The sequence below is a fragment of the Aythya marila genome (assembly GCF_965140915.1).
Source record: "Aythya marila genome assembly, contig: HAP1_HAP1_SCAFFOLD_1021, whole genome shotgun sequence".
In the NCBI taxonomy this organism is placed as follows: domain Eukaryota; kingdom Metazoa; phylum Chordata; class Aves; order Anseriformes; family Anatidae; genus Aythya; species Aythya marila.
The window spans coordinates 1-19,040 of record NW_028137653.1 but is presented as its reverse complement, the minus strand read 5'-3'; the positions used below and the strand labels follow the sequence as shown (position 1 = coordinate 19,040).

General features: G+C 63.8%; 2 protein-coding genes across 8 annotated transcripts; one reads left to right on the top strand and one right to left on the bottom strand.

Moving 5' to 3' along the window:
- Positions 1-3,664: 3,664 nt before the first annotated feature.
- HNRNPA1 (heterogeneous nuclear ribonucleoprotein A1) lies at positions 3,665-10,464 on the bottom strand. Of its 6 annotated transcripts, none has more exons than XM_082785085.1 (11): positions 10,234-10,464; positions 8,755-8,871; positions 8,348-8,494; positions 7,195-7,405; positions 6,459-6,551; positions 6,258-6,377; positions 5,855-5,926; positions 5,484-5,657; positions 4,286-4,490; positions 4,098-4,162; positions 3,665-3,917 (listed from the first exon to the last, which is right to left on the bottom strand). In XM_082785085.1, exons 1-11 carry the CDS (start codon positions 10,447-10,449, stop codon positions 3,904-3,906), a joined length of 1,434 nt encoding a protein of 477 aa, XP_082641211.1. In that variant the 5' UTR covers positions 10,450-10,464; the 3' UTR covers positions 3,665-3,903. The 6 variants fall into 6 exon arrangements, with proteins under 6 accessions (XP_082641211.1, XP_082641215.1, XP_082641212.1 ...); XM_082785089.1 differs by having other exon boundaries at positions 4,368-4,490; XM_082785086.1 differs by having other exon boundaries at positions 6,258-6,350.
- Positions 10,465-10,713: 249 nt separating this feature from the next.
- CBX5 (chromobox 5) lies at positions 10,714-17,837 on the top strand. Of its 2 annotated transcripts, none has more exons than XM_082785083.1 (5): positions 10,714-10,834; positions 15,356-15,533; positions 15,661-15,841; positions 16,765-16,862; positions 17,077-17,837. In XM_082785083.1, exons 2-5 carry the CDS (start codon positions 15,397-15,399, stop codon positions 17,225-17,227), a joined length of 567 nt encoding a protein of 188 aa, XP_082641209.1. In that variant the 5' UTR covers positions 10,714-10,834; positions 15,356-15,396; the 3' UTR covers positions 17,228-17,837. The 2 variants fall into 2 exon arrangements, with proteins under 2 accessions (XP_082641209.1, XP_082641210.1); XM_082785084.1 differs by lacking the exon at positions 10,714-10,834 and adding an exon at positions 10,959-11,064.
- Positions 17,838-19,040: the final 1,203 nt, after the last annotated feature.

Below are 19,040 nucleotides of genomic sequence, written 5' to 3'. Positions count from 1 at the left end.
TAGCCCCGCCCCCGCCGGGCCCGGCCGAGGTGGAGCTCGCGTGGCAGGAGATCACGTGGCAGGAGATCCTGTCCCTCAGCGAGCTGCAGGTGGGCCACGCCCCCTCCCGCCAAGCCCCGCCCACCTACCTCCAAGCCACGCCCCCTCCGCGCCGCAGGGTCCTAGCGCCGCCTGCCGGCCACCCCGGGGCACCCCTGGGACTCCCCCTGCTCCTCGCCTCCTGCACCCCTGGGACCCCCCCACCTCCACGTAACCCCTTGGGAGCCCCCCCTGTGTTTCATGCCCTGGGACCTCCCCCCCCAGCCCCATCTCTGGTCCCCATTCGCATTTCCTCCCATTGGGAGACCCCCCCATTAAACCCCATTTCCCTTGGGATCCCCCCATTGAGCTCTGCCTCCTCTGGGACCCCCCCCATTAAACCCCATTTCCTCTGGGACCCCCCCATTAAACCCCTTCTCCCCTGGGACCACCCCCCACTAACCCTCCCAGGCCCCTCTCCCATGCCCCCAGCCCCCCCCCATTAGGGAGACCCCCCATTAAACCCCATTTCCCTTGGGACCCCTCCATTAAACCCCATTTCCCTTGGGACCCCCCCCCACTAAACCCCTCCTCCCCCTATTAACCCCCCCAGGCCCCCCTCCCATGCCCAGAGCCCCCCCCATTACAAAGACCCCCCCACCCCACCCTCCCCTTCCACCCCCCACCCCCTGACCCCCCCCATCCCCCTTTCCTAACCCCCTTTTTCTCCCCCCAGGGCCTGGACGTTGCAGCAGACCCCCCTTTCGACCCCCCCTTCTACCCCATCCCCCCCCCCACCCCTTACCCCCCCCCCCCCCATCCTCCCCCAACCCCCTTTCCCCCTCCGTTCCTCCCCCCTTTCCCCCATCCCCAACCCCCGGAGCCCCAAACTCCCCCCACAACCCCTCAATTCCCTCCCCAACCCCCTCAACCCCTCCGGGACCCCCCCAGGGACCCCCCCAGGGACCCCCCCAGGGACCCTCGACGAGCTTTAGCCCTGGCGTTGCCCATCGGTCCCGATGCCATCGTCAACCTCCCCGTGGAGGATTTCAACGCCCTTTTGGGCCGCGCTCGCCTTTCGGCTCCGGAACTCGCCCTGGCTCGAGATATCCGCAGAAGAGGCAAAAACAAGGTTGCGGCCCAAAAATGTCGCCGGAGGAAACTGGAAGCCATCGCCGGGCTCCAGGCCGAGCTGGGGCGTTTGGGGCGCGAACGGGAACGGCTGCTGAGGGCGAGGGGCCAAGCGGAGAGGGCGCTGGGGGCCCTGCGCAGGGACCTGGCCCGCGTCTCCGCTCAGGTGCTGGGGGCGCTGAGGGATGGGGCGGGGGGCGAGGAAGGGGGGGAGGCCCAGGGGGTGCCCCCACCCATGGGGTCGGGGTGAATGCGGAGGGTAACGGGGGGTTGGGGGGCGGGGGGGGTGGAGGGGAGTGGGGGTGAGCGATGTGGGGTGGGCAGGGGGTGGGAGGCTGGAGGCAGCCTTGGGTGCTATGGGGCATGCTGTGGAGCCTGAGGACACCCTTGGGTGCTTCCTGAACCCCATGGGGAGCAGCAGGGCCCTCTGGTGCTGTCCTGCACCCCACAGACCCTGAAAGCACCCTTGGGTGCCTCTTGAACCCCATGGGGTGTGAGGACAACCAGGGGTGCTCCTGGTGCCATCCTGCACCCTACAGAGCCTAGAGGCACCCTTGGGTGCCTCCTGCACCCCATGTGCCCTAAGGACACCCTTGGGTGCCTCTTGAACCCCATGGGGAGCAATAGGGCCCTCTGGTGTTCCTGGTGCTGTCATGCACCCTACAGAGCCTGGAGACACCCTTGGGTGCCATCCTGCACCCCATGCGCCCTAAAGACACCCTTGGGTGCCTCCTGCACCCCATGGGGAACAAGGAGGACATTGGGTGCTCCTGGTGCCATCCTGCACCCAACAGACCCTAAAGACACCCTTGGGTGCCTCCTGAACCCCATGGGGAGCAGTAGGGCCCTCTGGTGCTCCTGGTTCTGTTCTCCACCCTACAGAGCCTAGAGGCACCCTTGGGTGCCCCCCTGCACCCCCTGGCTGCCAGCAGTGTCCCCGTTGTCCCCTGGGTGCCCACGGTGTCCCCAATGCCACCAGCCAGGGGGTGAGGCCCTGGGGACACCCCCGTCACCCCGTCCCGCTGCCACCCCTGTAAATAAACCAGCTCCAAGTCCACCAGTGTGTCACCTCTGTCACCCTGGGGTGCCACATCCCTGTCACCCCGTGTCCCTGTCACCCTGTCCCTGTCACCCCGTGTCCCCAGCCCAGGGCCGGGTGTCCCCATGTCACCTCTGTCACATCCCGGTGACCTGTCCCCATTATTCTGTAGCCCCAGGGTGCCACCGACCTGCCCCCCCCACGTGTCACCCCGTGTCCCAGCACCCTGGGGTGACATTTGGGCCCTGGGGGGCTCTGAGACCCCCCCCATCCTCTCTGTCCCCCCCCATGTCCCACACCCCCAACCCTGTCCCTTGGGGCCCTGGATCCTGCCCCTTCTACCCCCGTTCCCTTTGTCCCCAGCTCCTGTCCCCAACTTGCCCCCCTGTCCCCATCCCGCCCCCCCCGCAGCCACACAACGGGACAGCATCACAAAAACGACCGTATTTCGCCAAAATTACAAAAATACCCTTTTATTTTTATATTTTACGCCCCCGACCCCCGGCACAAGTCCCAGGCGCTGCGGGCTCCCGCGACGCTGCAAGGAAGGGGAGAGCCGTGAGCTGGGGGGGGGTCCTGTGTGTCCCCCCCCCCGTGTCCCCATGTCCCCAGATGTCCCAAAATGTCCCCAAATGTCCCCCCGCTCACCTCCACCTGCGGCCCTGGGGGCTCCTGTCCCTTAGGCAGCAGATCCTACAAAAGCGAAGGGAGGCGTTAGTGGGGGGGCTGGGGGGGTCCAAGGGGGGGGCACGGGGTTGGGATTAATCCGTAACGAGGGGGGGGGGAAAGGAAAAAGCTGCTCTTACCTACAGCCGCCCTGCCCTGGCTTTGCTGCGGTGCTGCGGGGGGGGCGCGAAAATTGGGGGACAAAGATGGGGGCTGGGGGGGCGGGAGGGGGTAGAGGAGGGTGAAATGGGGGGAAAATGGGAAAAATGGGGGAAAATACGGGGGAAATGGGGGGAAAACGGGGGAAAAAGGGGGAAAAACAGGGGAAAAACAGGGGAAATGGGGGGAAATTGGGGGAAAAATGAGGGGAAAACGGGGAAAAAAGGGGGGAAATGGGGGGAAAACGGGGAAAAATTGGGAAAAAAGGGGGGAAATGGGGGGAAAACGGGGAAAAAAGGGGGGAAATGGGGGGAAAACGGGGAAAAAAGGGGGGAAATGGGGGGAAAGTGGAGGAAAAAGGGGGGAATTGGGGAAAAAGGGGGGAAAATGGGGGGAAAACAGGGGAAAAAGGGGGAAATTGGGGGTCCTGAGCTAGCCTAAGCTGGGGGGGGGGTCTGCGCGCCGGGGGCTGGAGAGCAGAGGGGCTGAGACAGAGGTTAAAAAAAAAAAAGACACATTTATTCAGCGTCAGGTTGTGGTACAGTCAGCGATCGACAGCACGGGCGCGCAAATAAAACCGAGGCTCCGGGGAGAGCCCTCGTAGGAATGCTTTTTTTTTTTTTTTTGTTTTTCCTGTTTTTTTTTTCTCCGTTTTCTGTTTTTTTTTTTCTTTTTTTCGTTTTTTTTTTTTTTTTTCTTTCCACGGCACAGAAACTAAAAAGAACCCGGGGTACGATTAGTCACGAGACACAGTCCTGGTGGCCGAGGAGGCTTCTGGCTAACGCCAAGTCTTCGGGTAGCAGCCACCCCCCGGCCACAAGTGGCACTTGGCTGAGTTCACAACTTGTAACCTGCAGCTCCCTGCCCCTCCTTCTGGCTCTCCTCTCCTGCTAAGCTTTGTTTCCTGTTGGAAGGGAAGAAATTAGCAGGATTTGGGTTTTTTGGGGTTTTTAGGTTTTTTTGGGGGGGGTTTAGTTTTTTTTTTGGGGGGGTTTTAGGGTTTTTTGGGGGTTTTTAGGGTGTTTTTGGGGTTTTAGGGTTTTTTTTTGGGGTATTTTGCAATTTTGCTCGGGGCTGTGCTCACCTGTGGGTGTTAAAACCTCCTCCCGCCGCCGTAGCTGCCGCCGCCGCTCGAGCTGCCGTAGCCGCCTGCGTGGTTTTTAGGGAAAAAAAATGGGGAAAAAAAAGGAAAAAATGGGGGTTAAGGGGGGTTTCTGCACCTCTGGAGGGTGGGGGGAGCGCGCCCGGCCCCCGCCGAGGAGCCCCGCGGACCTGGGTGGTCGGAAATGCTCCAGGGAGAGCGGCGTCGGGGTGCACCCGGCCCGGGGAGCACGGAGCCCGCGGGGGGACTCACCGCCGCCGTACGGCCCCGAGCTCCGGCCCCCGAAATTGCCCCCCTTCATGGGGCCGAAGTTGGACGATTGGTTGTTGTAACTGCCGAAGTCGTTGTAGCTGCCGCCGCCGCCGAAATTGCTGCCTGAGGGGTTGTTTTGGGGATTTTTTTTTTGGGGGGGGGGGATAGGAAGGAGATGGAGTCGGTTTATGGGGTTAAAGCCAACCCCAAAAGACTCGGGGAGGGGGATAATGGAGAGATCCGAGGCCAACGGAGGGGATTTAAGGGGGTGGGGGCACCCAAGGGGGCTCAACGGGGGTTCAACAGGGGTTCTATGGGGGCTGGGGGCACCCAAGGGGGCTCAATGGGGGTCGAGGGGGCTCAACAGGGGTTCAACAGGGGCTGGGGGGGGCTCAATGGGGCTGAGGGCACCCAAGGGGGCTCAATGGGGGCTCAACGGGGGTTCAGTGGGGGCTGGGGGCACCCAAGGGGGTTCAATGGGGGCCGAGGGGACTCAATGGGGGTTAAATGTGGCTGAGGGCACCCAAGGGGGCTCAATGGGGGCTGAGGGGGATTCAACGGGACCAAGAGCACCTAAAGGGGCTCAGTGGGGGCCAAGGGGACTCAATGGGGGGTTCAACACGGGCTGGGGAGGGGCTCAATGGGGGATGAGGGGAATCAATGGGGGCTGGTGGGGGGCAATGGGGCCAAGAGGGCTCAAACGGGGGGGCTGAGGGGGCTCAATGGGGCAAAAGGGGCTCAACGGAAGCTGAGGGGGGGGATTCAATGGGGACTGAGGGGACCCAATGGGTCTGGGGGGGGCTCAGTGGGGGCCAGGGGGGATTCAATGGGGCCAAGGGGACCCAACGGGGACAAGGGGGCTCGATGGGGGCCAACAGGGATTCAATGGGGCTGAGAGGACCCAATGGGGGCAAAGGGGGCTCAATGGGGCTGGGTGCAACTCAATAGGGGCTGGGGGCGACTCAACGGGGCCAAGGGGCAACTCAATAGGGGCTGAGGGGGATTCAACGGGGTCTCAACGGGGTCCCTAGAGGATTAAGGGGGTCGAGGGTGACTCAGTGGGGGCTGAGGGGGGTCCCCAAGAGGATTTAAGGGGGTGGAGGGCGCGGGGCTCACCTGTGCCAGCCTCCGAGAGGCCGTTCCGCACGGCGAGCGCGGGTCCCCGGGCGGGCCGACGGCCTCCGCTGCCGCCCCCGAAGCCCCCCCCGCCGTTGTTGTAACCGTCGTAGGTGCTGCTGCCACCGTAGCCCCGATTGCCACCGGAATAACCGGGACCGCTGCCACCGTAACCTAAAGGAGGAGGGGGGAGAAAAAAGGGAAGAAAAAAGAAAAAAAAAGGTGCTGAGCTCCGACGGCCGCCCCGGGGGCTCCGAGGGCGGCCGGGCTCCGGGGTCGGCGGTGCGGTGGCTGCGTCGGGGAGGCCACGGGGCCTTTTGGCGTGTCCTGGGCTCGCGGCAAGCGTCGGAGAAATCCCGCTCTGGCCTTACCGTCTCCTCCAAATCCATTATAGCCGTCTCCGCCGCCGCCATAACCGCCACCGCGGCTGCCACCAAACCCACCTGAAAAGAACAGAACCGTTGGGGTTCGAGGCCGGCCCGCGGCCACGCGGGGTTAATTAGTTAAGTTTTTTTTTTAAATTTTTATGGTTTTTTTTTTTTGTAGTTGCTGGAGAGGAAAAAAGGCGGGTGCCGAAATCCGTGGCGTGGAGGAGCGCGGCCGGGGAGCCGGAGCGGTGGCAGCAGCGGCGGTGTTGGCGTTTGGGCTCCGTTTTGGGGCCGAATCCGGTGCCGACGGCCGTGTCCCTGCGGCGTCCCTGCGGCTGGCGGGGGGGGCTGCCTGTGTGGCCCCCCCCCCCCCCCCTCCCCGTGTCACCCACCGCGAGCCACTCACCACGGCCGCCGAAGTTTCCGCCGCGGCTGAAGTTGTCGTTGCCACCGAATCCTCCTCCGCGCCCGCCGCCGAAATTCCCGGAGCCGCTGCGACCTAAAAGAGGGGGCGGCGGGGGACAGCCTTTAGGAACAGCGCAGGCAGCGGGGTCCAGCGGCAGCTGGGGGGGATTTTGGGGGCTGGGGGGGCGAGGCGCGAGCTCACCTCTCTGGCTGGCTGAGGCGCTGGCCATCTCCTGCTTGGAGAGGGCTTTCCGCACCTCGCAGTTGTGGCCGTTCACAGTGTGGTATTTCTGGACTGAAAAGGGAGGAAAATCGGGGGTGGAAATGTGAAATTTGGGGGAAAAAAGGGTGAGGGTTAAAGGGGGGGAGGCTGAGGGAGGAGAGCGTAACCCTAAGGGGTCAGGCGGAGGGGTTTGAGGGTTGGAGGAGGTTGGGGGCGACCTCGTTAAGGGTTGTAATTATGGGGAGGGTGAAGGGGATGGGGACGGGCTCCTGTCCTGACATCCCAGTGACAGGATGAGGGGCAGCGGGTGCAAGATGGGGCTCATTTCTGCTCAAAAAAGCTCCTTTCTGCTTAAAAAACCCTCCTTTCTGCTCAAAAATCGCCCCTTTCTGCTCAAAAAACCTTCCTTTCTGCTCAAAAGACCTTCCTTTCTGCTCAAAAAACGCCCCTTTCTGCTCAAAAAACGCCCCTTTCTGCTCAAAAAAGCCTCCTTTCTGCTCAAAAAAAGCTCCCTTCTGCTCAAAAATTACACGAGACTTGTGCACAGGGAGCAGGGCAGAGCACGGAACAGGCTGCCCAGCGGGGCTGTGGGGTCTCCTTCTTTGGGATCACCCAAAAAAATCCCTCCTGGAGGCTCTCCCCGTGTGACCCGACCCGGGCGATCTTTTCGGATGCCTCCCACCCTAAAAGATTCGGGGTTTTTTGGGGCACTTACTGACGATCTTGTCAACGGAGTCGTGGTCGTCGAAGGTGACGAAGGCGAAGCCCCTCTTCTTGCCGCTGCCGCGGTCCGTCATGATCTCGATGACCTCGATTTTGCCGTACTGGCCGAAATAATCCCGCAGGTGGTGCTCCTCCGTGTCCTCCTTGATGCCCCCCACGAAAATCTTCTTCACCGTCAGGTGGGCGCCGGGCCGCTGCGAGTCCTGGGGAGGGGGGGATAACGGGGTGTGCGGTGGGGATGGGAAACCCAAAAGCCACCCTTGGCACCCCAAAAACCACCCGGGAACCCAAAAGTCACCCCAGGCATCCCAAAAGCCCCTTGAGAATCCAAAAGTGCCCCCTGGGAACCCAAAAGCCTCCCTGGGCACACCAAAACTACCCCCCCCCCGCACCCCAAATGTCCCCTGGGTACCACAACCCCCCCCAGGAACCCCAAAACTCCCCCTGGGAACCCAAAAGCCTCCACCTGGGCACCCCAAAAGCCCCCTGACAACCTAAAACTCCCCCTAGGCACCCCAAAACCCAGCCGGGGCACTCTAGTGCCCCTACCTGGGAACCCCAAAACACCCCTGGGCACCCAAAAGCCCCCACCTGGGCACCCTAAAAGCCCCCTGGGAAACTAAAACTCCCCCTGGGCACCCCAATACACCCCCAGGCACCCTAAAGCCCCCACCTGGTCACCCCAAAACACCCACTGGAAACCCAAAAGCCCCCTGGGAACCTAAAACTCCCCCCCAGGCACCCTAAAACCCACCCTGGGCACCCTAAGACTCTCCTAGGAATCCAAAACTCCTGCTGGGCACCCCAGAAGCCTCCAGCTGGGCATCCCAAAACTCTCCAGGGCACCCTAAAAGCCCCCCCAGGAACCCAAAACTCCACTTAGCCACCCCAAAACTCTCCTAGGAACCCAAAACTCTCGCTGGGCACCCCAAAACTCTCCAGGCCACCCCAAAAGCCCCCCCAGGAACCCAAAACTCCCCCTGGCACCCCTTAAAGCCCCCCAGGCACCCCCAAAACTCCCCTCGAGCACCCCAAAACTCCCCTCCTGGTCACCCCAGCACATCCCAGGCTCCTCATGGAACGAGGGCAGAGCCTCAGAGGGGCTCTGCGGATCTCAGCCCCCCCCCCCCCAGCCCCTTTCCTACCTCCCTGGACACGGCCCTCTTTGGTTCCACCACCCTGCCGTCCACTTTGTGGGGCCGGGCGTTCATGGCGGCGTCGACTTCTTCCACCGAGGAGTACGTGACGAAGCCGAAGCCTCGCGAGCGCTTGGTGTTGGGGTCCCTCATCACCTGCGGGGACACAACCGGGTGAGGAGGGGGCCGCAGCACCCCCCAGACCCCCCCCCCGTAACACACAGATGGGGATTTGGGGCCACGGCTCCATCCCGTCCCTTTTTCCCTTGTTTTTTTTTGGGGTTTTGGGCCCGAAAATGGGATGCGCTCCGCACGGAGCTGTGTCCAACCCCCCCCCAACTCCCCACCCCGGGTGGGGGGGTTCCCCGAAATCGTCACCCACCCCTGGAGCCCGCGGGGGGGGCCAGGGTCCTCACCACGCAGTCGGTCAGGGTGCCCCACTGCTCGAAGTGGCTGCGCAGGCTCTCGTCTGTGGTTTCGAAGCTGAGGCCGCCGATGAAGAGCTTGCGGAGCTGCTCCGGCTCCTTCGGAGACTGCGGGGTGACAGCAATGAGGGGGGGGGGGTTATTAAGGCCCCCCCCCACCCTAATTTCTCATCACGGTGTACCCCAAATCCCCTCCATGGGGCTCTCCAGCAAGGCCTTGGTGCCCCCCCTGTAGGATCCCCGCTAACCCCATGGAGACCCCATTGTCCCCTCCCCACCTCAAGGCTGTGCCCCCACCCCAAGGGATCCCAAACAGCCCCCCCACAGCCCCTCTCTGGGCTCCTGTCTCCCTACAGCCCCTCCCTGCCCCCCCACAGCCCCTGGGGGGGTCCTTTTGGACCCAACCCCCTTCCTCACCCCCCCTGCACTGCCCCCACCCCCAAACACCCCAACTCCACCCCCTTTCCTTTAAAAACTCCCCACAAACCCCAAACAAATCCCTAAAGGGGGGGCTGCTCAGCCCTTAGCAAGACCCCAACCCTATTTTATGCCCCAGGACCCCCAAATAACCCCAGGAGGGGGGGGCTACAAGGGCTTTATGGAGCCCCCAGCCCCATGTTTATAACTCCAAACTCCCCAATAAATCCCAGCGAGGGGGGGGGCTGCACAGCCCTTAGCAAGACCCCAACCCCATTTTACACCCCAGAACCCCCAAATAACCCTGGGGGGGGGGGGGGGGGAGATGGGAGTGCTTTATGAAGCCCCCAGCCCCAATTTTTGCCCTCAAATTAACCCTCGAGGGGGGGGGCGCAGAGGCTTTAACACCACTTCACACCCCAAAACCCCCAAATAACCCCGGGGGGGGGCCTACAGAGCCTTTACAGAGCCCCCAGCCCCACTTTTTCCCCCCCAAGACCCCCCTAGGGCCCTTCCCACCCCCCAACCACCCCCCATAAAGCCCCCAACCCCCCCATAACCCCCCCATAACCCCCCCACCCCCCCCTACAAGCCCCCTCCCTTCCCCCTCCCCCCCCTTCCACCAGGACGGGGCCGACCCCTCCCCCCCCCATTGTCCCCTCCCCCCCCCACTCCAACCCCAGGAGCCCCCCCCCCCCCCTCACCCTGCGCGCCGCGCATGCGCAGACGCCGCGCGGCCGCCATCGCCCACCCGAGCACAAAGGCGCGCACGTGGCCCCGGCGCGCGCGCGCGCCTGGGGAGGGGAGGGGGGGGGGGGTGTGGAGTGGGGGGTGGGGGGCAGCGCGCGCGCCCCCCTCCCCTCACGCATGCGCCCTAGCGGCGGGGGGTCCCGGCGGCGCATGCGCAGCGCGCGGCGGGCGGGCGGGCCGCGCAGGCGCAGTGCGCGCGCCGGGCCCCGCGCGCCAGGCCCGGAGGGGCGGCGGGGGGCGGGGAGGCCGCGTTCGGAGCCCGGGCCGGGGTTTAAGGAAGCGGCGGGGCCGGGGAGGCCTCACCTCGGACTTGGCCATGGCGGCGGCGCGGCGCGGGGAGGGGCTGGGCGGCGGCGGGCGGCTCGGCGCGCGATGCTCCCTCTGCGAGGCGCCGACACAGAAAGGGGCCGAGCGACGCGAGCGCCGCCGCCTCACTCCGCCGCCCCCGCCGAGCGCCCGCCCCCCGGCCGCTCCCATTGGGCGGCGCCGCCCGCCCCGCGCCCCCGCGCCGCACCCCATTGGGCGGCGGGGAAGAGAGCCGCGCTCTCATTGGCCCAGATCCGCCGCCCCGCCCGCGCCGCCGCCGCCGATTGGGCGAGCCGAGCGAGCGCCCGCCCCCGCCGCGCGCCGATTGGGCGAGCCCCCCGCGGCCCCGCCTCGCGCCGCTTTTCCCGCTTCGGCCCGGCGACTGCCCTCGCTGCGCTCCGATTGGCTCTCTCCTCGCGCGTCCCGCCCCTCGCCTCATTCTGATTGGCTATTCCGCGGGGGGCGCGCTCCCCATTGGCTGCCGCCGCCGTCCCTCAGCGCTGCCCCGCGGCGGGCCCGGCGCAGCTCGGAGGAGCCGGACGAGCTCTGCTGGGAGCGGCGGCGGCGAGCAGGGGCCGCCCGCCCGGCAGCGCCCAAGGTGCGGCGGGCTCTGCGCATGCGCGGGGCTTTACGGGAAGGGAGGGGGGGGAGCGGGAGAAAGAGGAGGAGGAGGAGGGAGGGAGGGGAGCGCGCATGCGCGGAGCGCGGCCGGCGGCGCCTGCGCGCTGCGGGCGCTTTTGGCGGGCGGAGCGCGGAGCGGCGGCGGCGGCGCTGAGGGGCGGCGGGAGCGAGGCGGAGGGGCCCGAGCCGGAGCCGCTCCCCGGGCAGGTAGCGGCGGCGGGAGGCGGATGAATGGGGGGCAGGCCGCGGGGGCGGGACCCGCCGCTTGGATTGGCAGGCGCGCGGGCCAATGGCTGTCGAGGGGGGGCGGGAGCGAGGAGCTGGAGGGGCTCGGCCAATGGCGTGGCGGGGAGGGCGGGGCGGGGAGGGGAGCGACAGCGCGTTGGGCCAATGGGGCGGAAGGAGGGGCGGGGCTGGCAGCGCTGAGGGGCGTGAGGGGCAGCGAATGAGGGCGGGGCGGGGAGCGGAGTGGCGGCGGCGGCGGCCAATGGGAGGGGGCGGCGGGGCGCTGGGCCCGCCCCCGGGGCTCCCCTCACAGTGGGGCCTCCTCGGCCCCCTCAGTGCCCCCCCCCCACGCCCCCCCCGGGCCTTTTGGGGTTTTTGGGGTGGTTTCAGCCCCTTTTGGGGTCTCCGTGAGTCCTCTGGGGGCCGGGGGGGGTTGCTCGGGGGCTTTGTGCCCCTTTGGGGTCCCCCCGAGCCCCCTGGAGGCCGGGGGGGTCCCCTGGGGCCTTGTCCCCTCTTTGGGGTCTCCCCAAGGCCCGGGGGGGGGGGCTGTGGGGGTCGCTTTAGGGTTTGGAGCCTTTTGGGGTCTCCGTGAGCCCACAGGAGGCTGTGGGGTTTGCTCTGGGGCTTGGCAGCCCAATGGGGGCTCTGTGAGCCCAATGGAGGCTGGGGGGGTCCCTGGGGGAGGGGGCGGGGATCACCCTTTTGGGGTCTCTCCAAGACCAGTGGGGGCTGTGGGGTTCCCCTGGGAGCTTTGCACCCCAATGGGGTCTCTGTGAGCCCAGTGGGGGCTGTGGGGTTCGCTACAGGGCTTTGCCCCCCTTTAGGGTCTCTCCAAACCCATTGGGGTCTGTGGGGTTTCCTTGGGGTGGGAGGGAAGGTTTACACCTTTGGGGTCTCTCCAAGCCCAACGGGGGCTGTGGGGTTCCCCTGGGGGCTTTGCACCCCTTTGGGGTCCCTGAGAGCCCAGTGGGGGCTGTGGGATTCCCTGGGGGCTTTCCTGCTCTTTGGGGTCTCTCCAAACCCAATGGGGGCTGTAGGATTCCCCGGGGGGCTTTGCACCCCTTTGGGGTCCCTCTGAGCCCGGTGGGGGCTGTGGGGTTCACTTTAGGGCTTTACACCCTGTTGGGGTCTCCATAAACCCCAATGAAGCCTTTTAGGGTTCCCTTTGAGGCCCTGCACCCCTTTAGGGTCTCTCCAATCCCACTGCAATCCCCCCCACCCCAAAAACCCCACAGCATGACAGGTGGACACAGCACTGGGGGGACTTCATTCCCCCTGGCACCACCTCTCCCCTTACCCCAAGGGGGGAGATTTTTTGGGGTGAAGGATCCAGCACGACCCCATTGCAGGCGTTTGGCCCTATAGGGCTGGGGGGAGCCCTGAGTGGGGTTTTTATGGGGCGATAACTCACGCCCGGCCAGGTTCGCTGCGGTTTGCTGCCCCTGTCATCGCCCATTAGGGTTTTTTGATTCTTTTACAGCTCTTAAATCCCAACGAGAGGGGCGCCCGGGGTCGGAACGGGTGGGTGCCGAGCCAGGGAGCTGGGATGAGGAGAGTTTGGGGCTGTTTTGGGGTTATTTAACCACGTTTGAGACTGTTTTGGGGTTATTCAGAACTGTTTTGGGGTTACTTAGCCACATTTGGGGCTGTTTTGGGGTTACTTAGCCATGTTCGGGGCTGTTTTGGGGTTGTTCAGGACCGTTTGGGGGTTATTTAGCCACACTCGGGACCATTTTGGGGTTATTTGGCCACGTTCAGGGATGTTTTGGGGTTATTCAGGACCGTTTTGGGGTTACTTAGCCATGTTCAGGACCATTTTGGGGTTACTTAGCCACGTTCGGGGCTGTTTTGGGGCTATTCTGCACTCTTTTGGGGCTATTCTGCACTATTTTGGGGCTATTTAGCTACATTCAGGATTGTTTTGGGGTTGTTCAGGACTGTTTTGGGGTTATTTGGCTATGTTCAGGGATACTTTGGGGTTATTCGGGACCGTTTTGGGGTTACTTAGCCATGTTCGGGACCGTTTTGGGGTTATTTAGCCGCGTTCAGGGCTCTTTTGGGGTTATTCAGGACCCTTTTGGGGTTATTCAGGACCCTTTTGGGGTTATTCAGCCCCAGTCCCGTTTGTTTTCCAGCTGCACCGAGCCGTGACCCCAGCCTGGGGCACCGGTGCCTCTTCCCCGCCACGCGGCGGCCCCAAAAAAAGGGCAAAAAAAGACAATTTCCACGGCTCTGCCTGTGCCGATTTTGGGGTGATCCCCCCAGAAGGGGCCTTGCGGGGCCGTGGCCGTGGCCGTCTGCCCACTGCTGCCTCCTTTGGGTTTTTTCCCCCGTTCCCATGGCCCCAAAGCCGCCTCCTCGGCCCCATAAATCACAGCGGGGCGGCCGCGGGGGCCAGCGCCGTGGCGCCAGCTAGGGGCCCCCCCCCCCACCTTTCTCCATCCGATTTTTTTTGGGTTTCCCAAGGATTCTCGGGGCTTTTAAGCAAAACTCCTCGGTCCTAAAAAGGAACCCGGCTCCCGTTCCGCCTCGTGGACGTTTTGGGGTTAAAAACCGCCTTTTGGGGAGGGGGCTGCGGCCAGGCACCGCGTCCCTCGGCCACCAGAGCGGGGAAATCGAAACGAATTAAATCCCTTTTCCGCCCCGGAACGGGAAAAATGGAAAAGCCAGCGCCTCTCTTTTTGCCTCAAACCACCTCTTTTTGCCTCAAAGCGGCCCTTTTTGCCTCAAACCACCTCTTTTTGAACCAAAGCGGCTCTTTTCTTTTGTTCCTCCAGGAGAGGACTCCGACACGCGGCTTTCCCGGGAACTGCCGCCCCTGCGAGGGACACAGCACCCAAAACCGTCCCGTTTACACCCAAAACCATCTCGTTTACACCCAAAACCATCTCGTTTACACCCAAAACCGGCCCGTTTACACCCAAAACCGCCGCCGCCAGCTCGCCCCGTGGCGGGGGGGCGGCGCCGGGGTCGCTTTTCGGCACGGGGCAGGAAATTCCGAGCCGGGAATGGGGTGGCCGAGGAATTTCCTGGCTCCGAGGGGTTTTTTTGTTATTTTTGGGGCCGTTTTCTTTAAAAAAAGAGAAGCTGCAAAAAAAAAAAACAAAAAACAAGGTTAAAAAAATCTCTCTTGGCCCCGTGCCCGGTGTGGGATGCCGGCGCGCGGCTTTGCCTTAAAACCCTGTTTTTTGCCCCAAGCAGGCACCTGGCCCGTGGCACGGTTTGAGCTTTGTAGGGTTTTGGCCGTTCCGCAGGGATTTTGCCCCAAAACGCCCGGCGTTGGCAGTCCTGGTGTTCGGGAGGGGGCCCCGTGGTTCCCCCCACCCCGTTTTTTCCCCCGTCCCTTTTTCGTTTGCCTTTAAAACTCCCCTAAAAGGTGAAATTCTGCTCTGGTTTCGGGCTTTTATCGCCGGGTTGGTGGGAAGGGGGCTTTTTTCTGAGACCGTTTCACGAATCCTCTGAATTTTGGGGTCCCTTTGCCCCCTTGAAAGGTTTTTAGCCCCAAAACCCAGCACCTGGGGCTTTCCTTTTGCAGCCACGAAGCGCAAACCTCAGCTCCTTCAGCCTCACCTCCCTCCCTGCAGATTTTGGGGTCATTTTTGGGGTCCCCCTTAATCCATACCCCTTCCAAAGTTTATTTTTGAGACCTTGTCACAAATCCTCTCTGAATTTTAGGGTCCTTTTGCCCCCTTGAAGGGTTTTTAACCCCAAAAACCAGCACCTGGGGCTCTCCTTTCGCAGCCACAAAGCGCAAACGTCGTCTCCTTCGGCCTCGCCTCCCTCCCTGCAGATTTTGGGGTCGTTTTTGGGGTCCCCCCTAACTTGTGCCCCTTCCAAAGTTTATTTTTGAGACCTTTTCACAAATCCCATCTGAATTTTAGGGTCCCTTTGCCCCCTTGAAGGGTTTTTAACCCCAAAAACCAGCACCTGGGGCTCTCCTTTCGCAGCCACAAAGCGCAAACGTCGTCTCCTTCGGCCTCGCCTCCCTCCCTGCAGATTTTGGGGTCGTTTTTGGGGTCCCCCCTAACTTGTGCCCCTTCCAAAGTTTATTTTTGAGACCTTTTCACAAATCCCATCTGAATTTTAGGGTCCCTTTGCCCCCTTGAAGGGTTTTTAACCCCAAAACCCAGCACCTGGGGCTCTCCTTTCGCAGCCACGAAGCGCAAACCTCGGCTCCTTCAACCTCACCTCCCCCCTCACGGATTTCGGGATCGTTTTTGGGGTCCGTTTTTGGGATTTCCCCCCCCTAACTCCTTTCCCTTGCACCCCGCAGGACTTGGGTGGCGGCGGTGCGTGGGCGCCGGGTGCTGCGCTATGGGCAAGAAAAGCAAGAGGACAGCAGACAGTTCGTCCTCTGAAGACGAGGAGGAGTATGTGGTGGAGAAGGTGCTGGACCGGCGCGTGGTGAAGGGCCAGGTGGAATATCTGCTCAAGTGGAAAGGCTTCTCCGAGTAAGCACCCCCAAAACCTCCCTTTTTTGCCTTAAAACGGCTCCGAGGGCCGCCTTTCGGTGCCTTTCGCGGCGCGACGGTGGTTTTTTTTTTTGGGTTTTCTACTATTTTTTCTGGGGGGGAACAGGGAACACAACACGTGGGAGCCGGAGAAGAACCTGGACTGCCCGGAGCTGATCTCGGAATTTATGAAAAAATACAAAAAAATGAAGGAAGGAGACGGCGCCCGGCCGCGGGACAAGGCTGAGGGCGGCAAGAGGAAAGGGCTCCCCGCTGCCGATGACATCAAGGCCAAGAAGAAGAGGGAGGTGAGCGGGGCCGGGGGGGTTTTGGGGGGGTTTGGGGGGATTTTGGGGGGTTTGAGGGGGATTTTGGGGGGTTTGAAGGGGATTTGGGGGGATTTGGGGGGCACGGTGTCACCGCAGGGAGGACAGGAGGTGTCACTGTGGGTTTGGAGGGGATGGGGAGAGGGGTGCGGGGGTGGGACTGGCACCCGGTGTCACCAGGATTTTGGGGAGGGACACAGTGACAGGACTGTCACATAGGGTCCCTGCAGTGGGGACAGGCACCCGGTGATGGGGACAGGAATCCGGGGTCACCACAATTTGGGGGGGACACCCAGGGTCACCATGATGGGGACAGGCACCTAATGATGGGGACAGGAATCTGGTGTCACCATGATTTTTGGGGGGGACACGGTGATGGGACTGGCACCTGGTGTCACCAGGATTTTGGGGGGACACCCAGGGTCACCACAATGGGGACAGGCACCCGGTGATGGGGACAGGAATCCGGGGTCACCAGGATTTGGGGGGGACACGGTGATGGGGAGAGGGACATGGTGTCACCGTGATGGGACAGGAACCCAGTGATGGGGACAGGAATCTGGGGTCACCACGATTTTGGGGGGACACCGAGGGTCACCATGATGGGGACAGGCACCTGGTGATGGGGACAGGCACCCGGTGTCACCACGATTTTGGGGGGACACCCAGGGTCACCACAATGGGGACAGGCACCCGGTGTCACCACGATTTGGGGGGGGGGGACACGGTGATGGGACAGGCACCCGGTGCCCCTACGCAGGACCCAGTCCCCCCCCCAGTGCCACCAGTGGCTGTCCCCAACCCCGTCACCTCCGGGCGCTGCACGCCGACCTCCCCTCCTCCCGGGAGACCGCCTGCAGCGCCGTGACCCCCAAAAAGCCGCTTTTTCCCCCCAAACCGCGCAGAGCAACGACATCGCCCGGGGCTTCGAGCGAGGGCTGGAACCCGAAAAGATCATCGGGGCCACCGACTCCTGCGGGGACCTCATGTTCCTCATGAAGTGGTGAGGCCACCGCGCGCCCCCCCGCGTCCCCTCTTGTCACCCGGCGTCCCCAAAAGGGACAACGCCGCCCACCCCGAGGCTCCTTTTGGGGCCGTTTGAGGGGAAAAAGGGATCGGAGCAACGCACGCAACGCGCGCGACCCCTGAAAGGTGCCAGCGGGCGCTGCCTCGCCCCCCCCCCTTTTTTTAATTTTCTTGTCCCCCCCCCCTTTCAGGAAGGACACGGACGAGGCCGACCTGGTGCTGGCCAAGGAGGCCAACCTGAAATGTCCCCAAATTGTCATCGCCTTCTACGAGGAGCGGCTGACCTGGCACGCGTACCCCGAGGACACGGACAGCAAAGAGCGCGAGGCCGCCAAGAGCTAAAGCCCCCCCCCCCCTCCCGGGGCCCCCCCCCCCGCTGTACATAGCCCCCCCCGGGCAGCGTCTCGTGTCCCCCCCCCCCCCCAAAAAAAAAAAAACACACAAAAAAAACCCTAAATCCCCTCCTTTTCCCTCTTTTCGTGGCCACGGGGTTGGCTCTGGCCCTCCCCGAGGCCGCCGCGGGGGGCGGTGCGTTGTGTCACCGTGTCCCCCCCCCCCCCCAAAATGTGTCCCCCCCCCCCTTTTTTTCTCCTCGCTGTCACCCCCCGGGGGGGTCCCCACGTCCCCCGTGTCCCCCGGCGGGGTGACAAAACCTGGTGGATGGGGAGGGGGGGGGGGGGACAAAGACCCCCACGGTGTCCCCCCCCTCCCCAAAATCCTCGTGTCCCCCCCCCTCTGGAGCTGGAGGGGAAGGGGCCGGGTTTGGGGGAAGAGGGGGGGGGGTCACCAAAAAAACCCCGTTTTTGCCGTTTTTTTTAACGTCGATGTTTTTAACCCCGGGGTGTCCCCACCCAGGGTGTCCCCCCCCCACCCGGGGTGTCCCCCCCCCCCCCACCTTGTCCCCGTGTCCCCCCCCCCCTTGTATTTGCTTCCAATAAAGGGTCACTTTTCAGGAGCGGGGTGCTTTGTCCTGGAGGGAGGGGGGGTTGGGGACATTGGGGACACTCCCAGTGCTCCCAGTTTGGCCAGTTTGCCCATGGCGGTGGGGTCCCGTGCTCTGCGCCCCCCCAAAATTTTTTTTGGGGAGGGGGGGGGGCTCCTCGGCCGCTCCTTTGCTGCCACCTGGCGGGCGCGGCGTGGTGCTGCGCTTTGGGGACACGGAGGTGACATTTGGGGAGGGGGGAGGTGACACTGGGGGGACAGCTGGACCCCCCCGGGTGCCGTCAGGGGTTGGGGGGGGGGGGGGGACACGAGTGTGAGCCCCCAGGGGTGTGGGGACACGGGGGGGTGCTTGGGGACACTGCGGGCACCGGGGACAAACATGGTGCTTGGGACACTTCTGGTGAGAGGGGGGTGGCCCTGGGGACAGGGGGGACCTGGGGGTGGTGGTGGCCTTGGGGACATTGGTGGCTTTGGGGATAACGGCCCTGGGGTCGGTGGTGGTCCTGGGGACAGTTTGGGGACAGGGTGGCTTTGGGAATAATGGCTCTGGGGACATCAGTGGCCCTGGGGACAGGGGTGGCCTCAGGACAGGCGTGGCCATACAGCTAGGGGTGGCCTTGGGGACATTGGTGACATGGGGACAGCGGTGGCCCTGGGGATGGTGGTGGCCCTGGGGACGTTGTTGGCCTCAGGACAGCGGTGGCCTTGGGGGACGTTGGTGACATGGGGACAGCAGTTGTCTTGGGACAGCTTAGGGACAGGGGTGGCTTTGGGAATAACGGTGGCCATGGGGACAATGGTGACTTGGGGACATTGGTGGCCCTGGACATGGGGGTGGCCCTGGGGACAGCAGTTGTTTCGGGCCAGCCTGGGGACATTGGTGGCCCTGGGGACATTGGTGGCCTCAGGACAGGGATGGCCCTGGGGACATAGCAATGGCTTTGGGGACCTTGGTGGCCCTGGGGCTAGTGGTGGCCTTGGGGACATCGGTGACATGGGGACAGCGGTGGCCCCTGATTTGGGGTGGCCCTGGGGACAGCTTGGGGACAGCGGTGGCTTTGGGGACAAGGGCGACCCTGGGGCTCTTGGTGGCCCTGGGTCCCCTCCCCCGCCAGGGGTCGCCCTTGCGCCGCCGGCGCGCCACCGAGGCCCCGCCCCCTTGTGGGCGGAGCCGCTCAACGCCCCGCCCCCCTCCCTCCCCGCGGCCACCCTC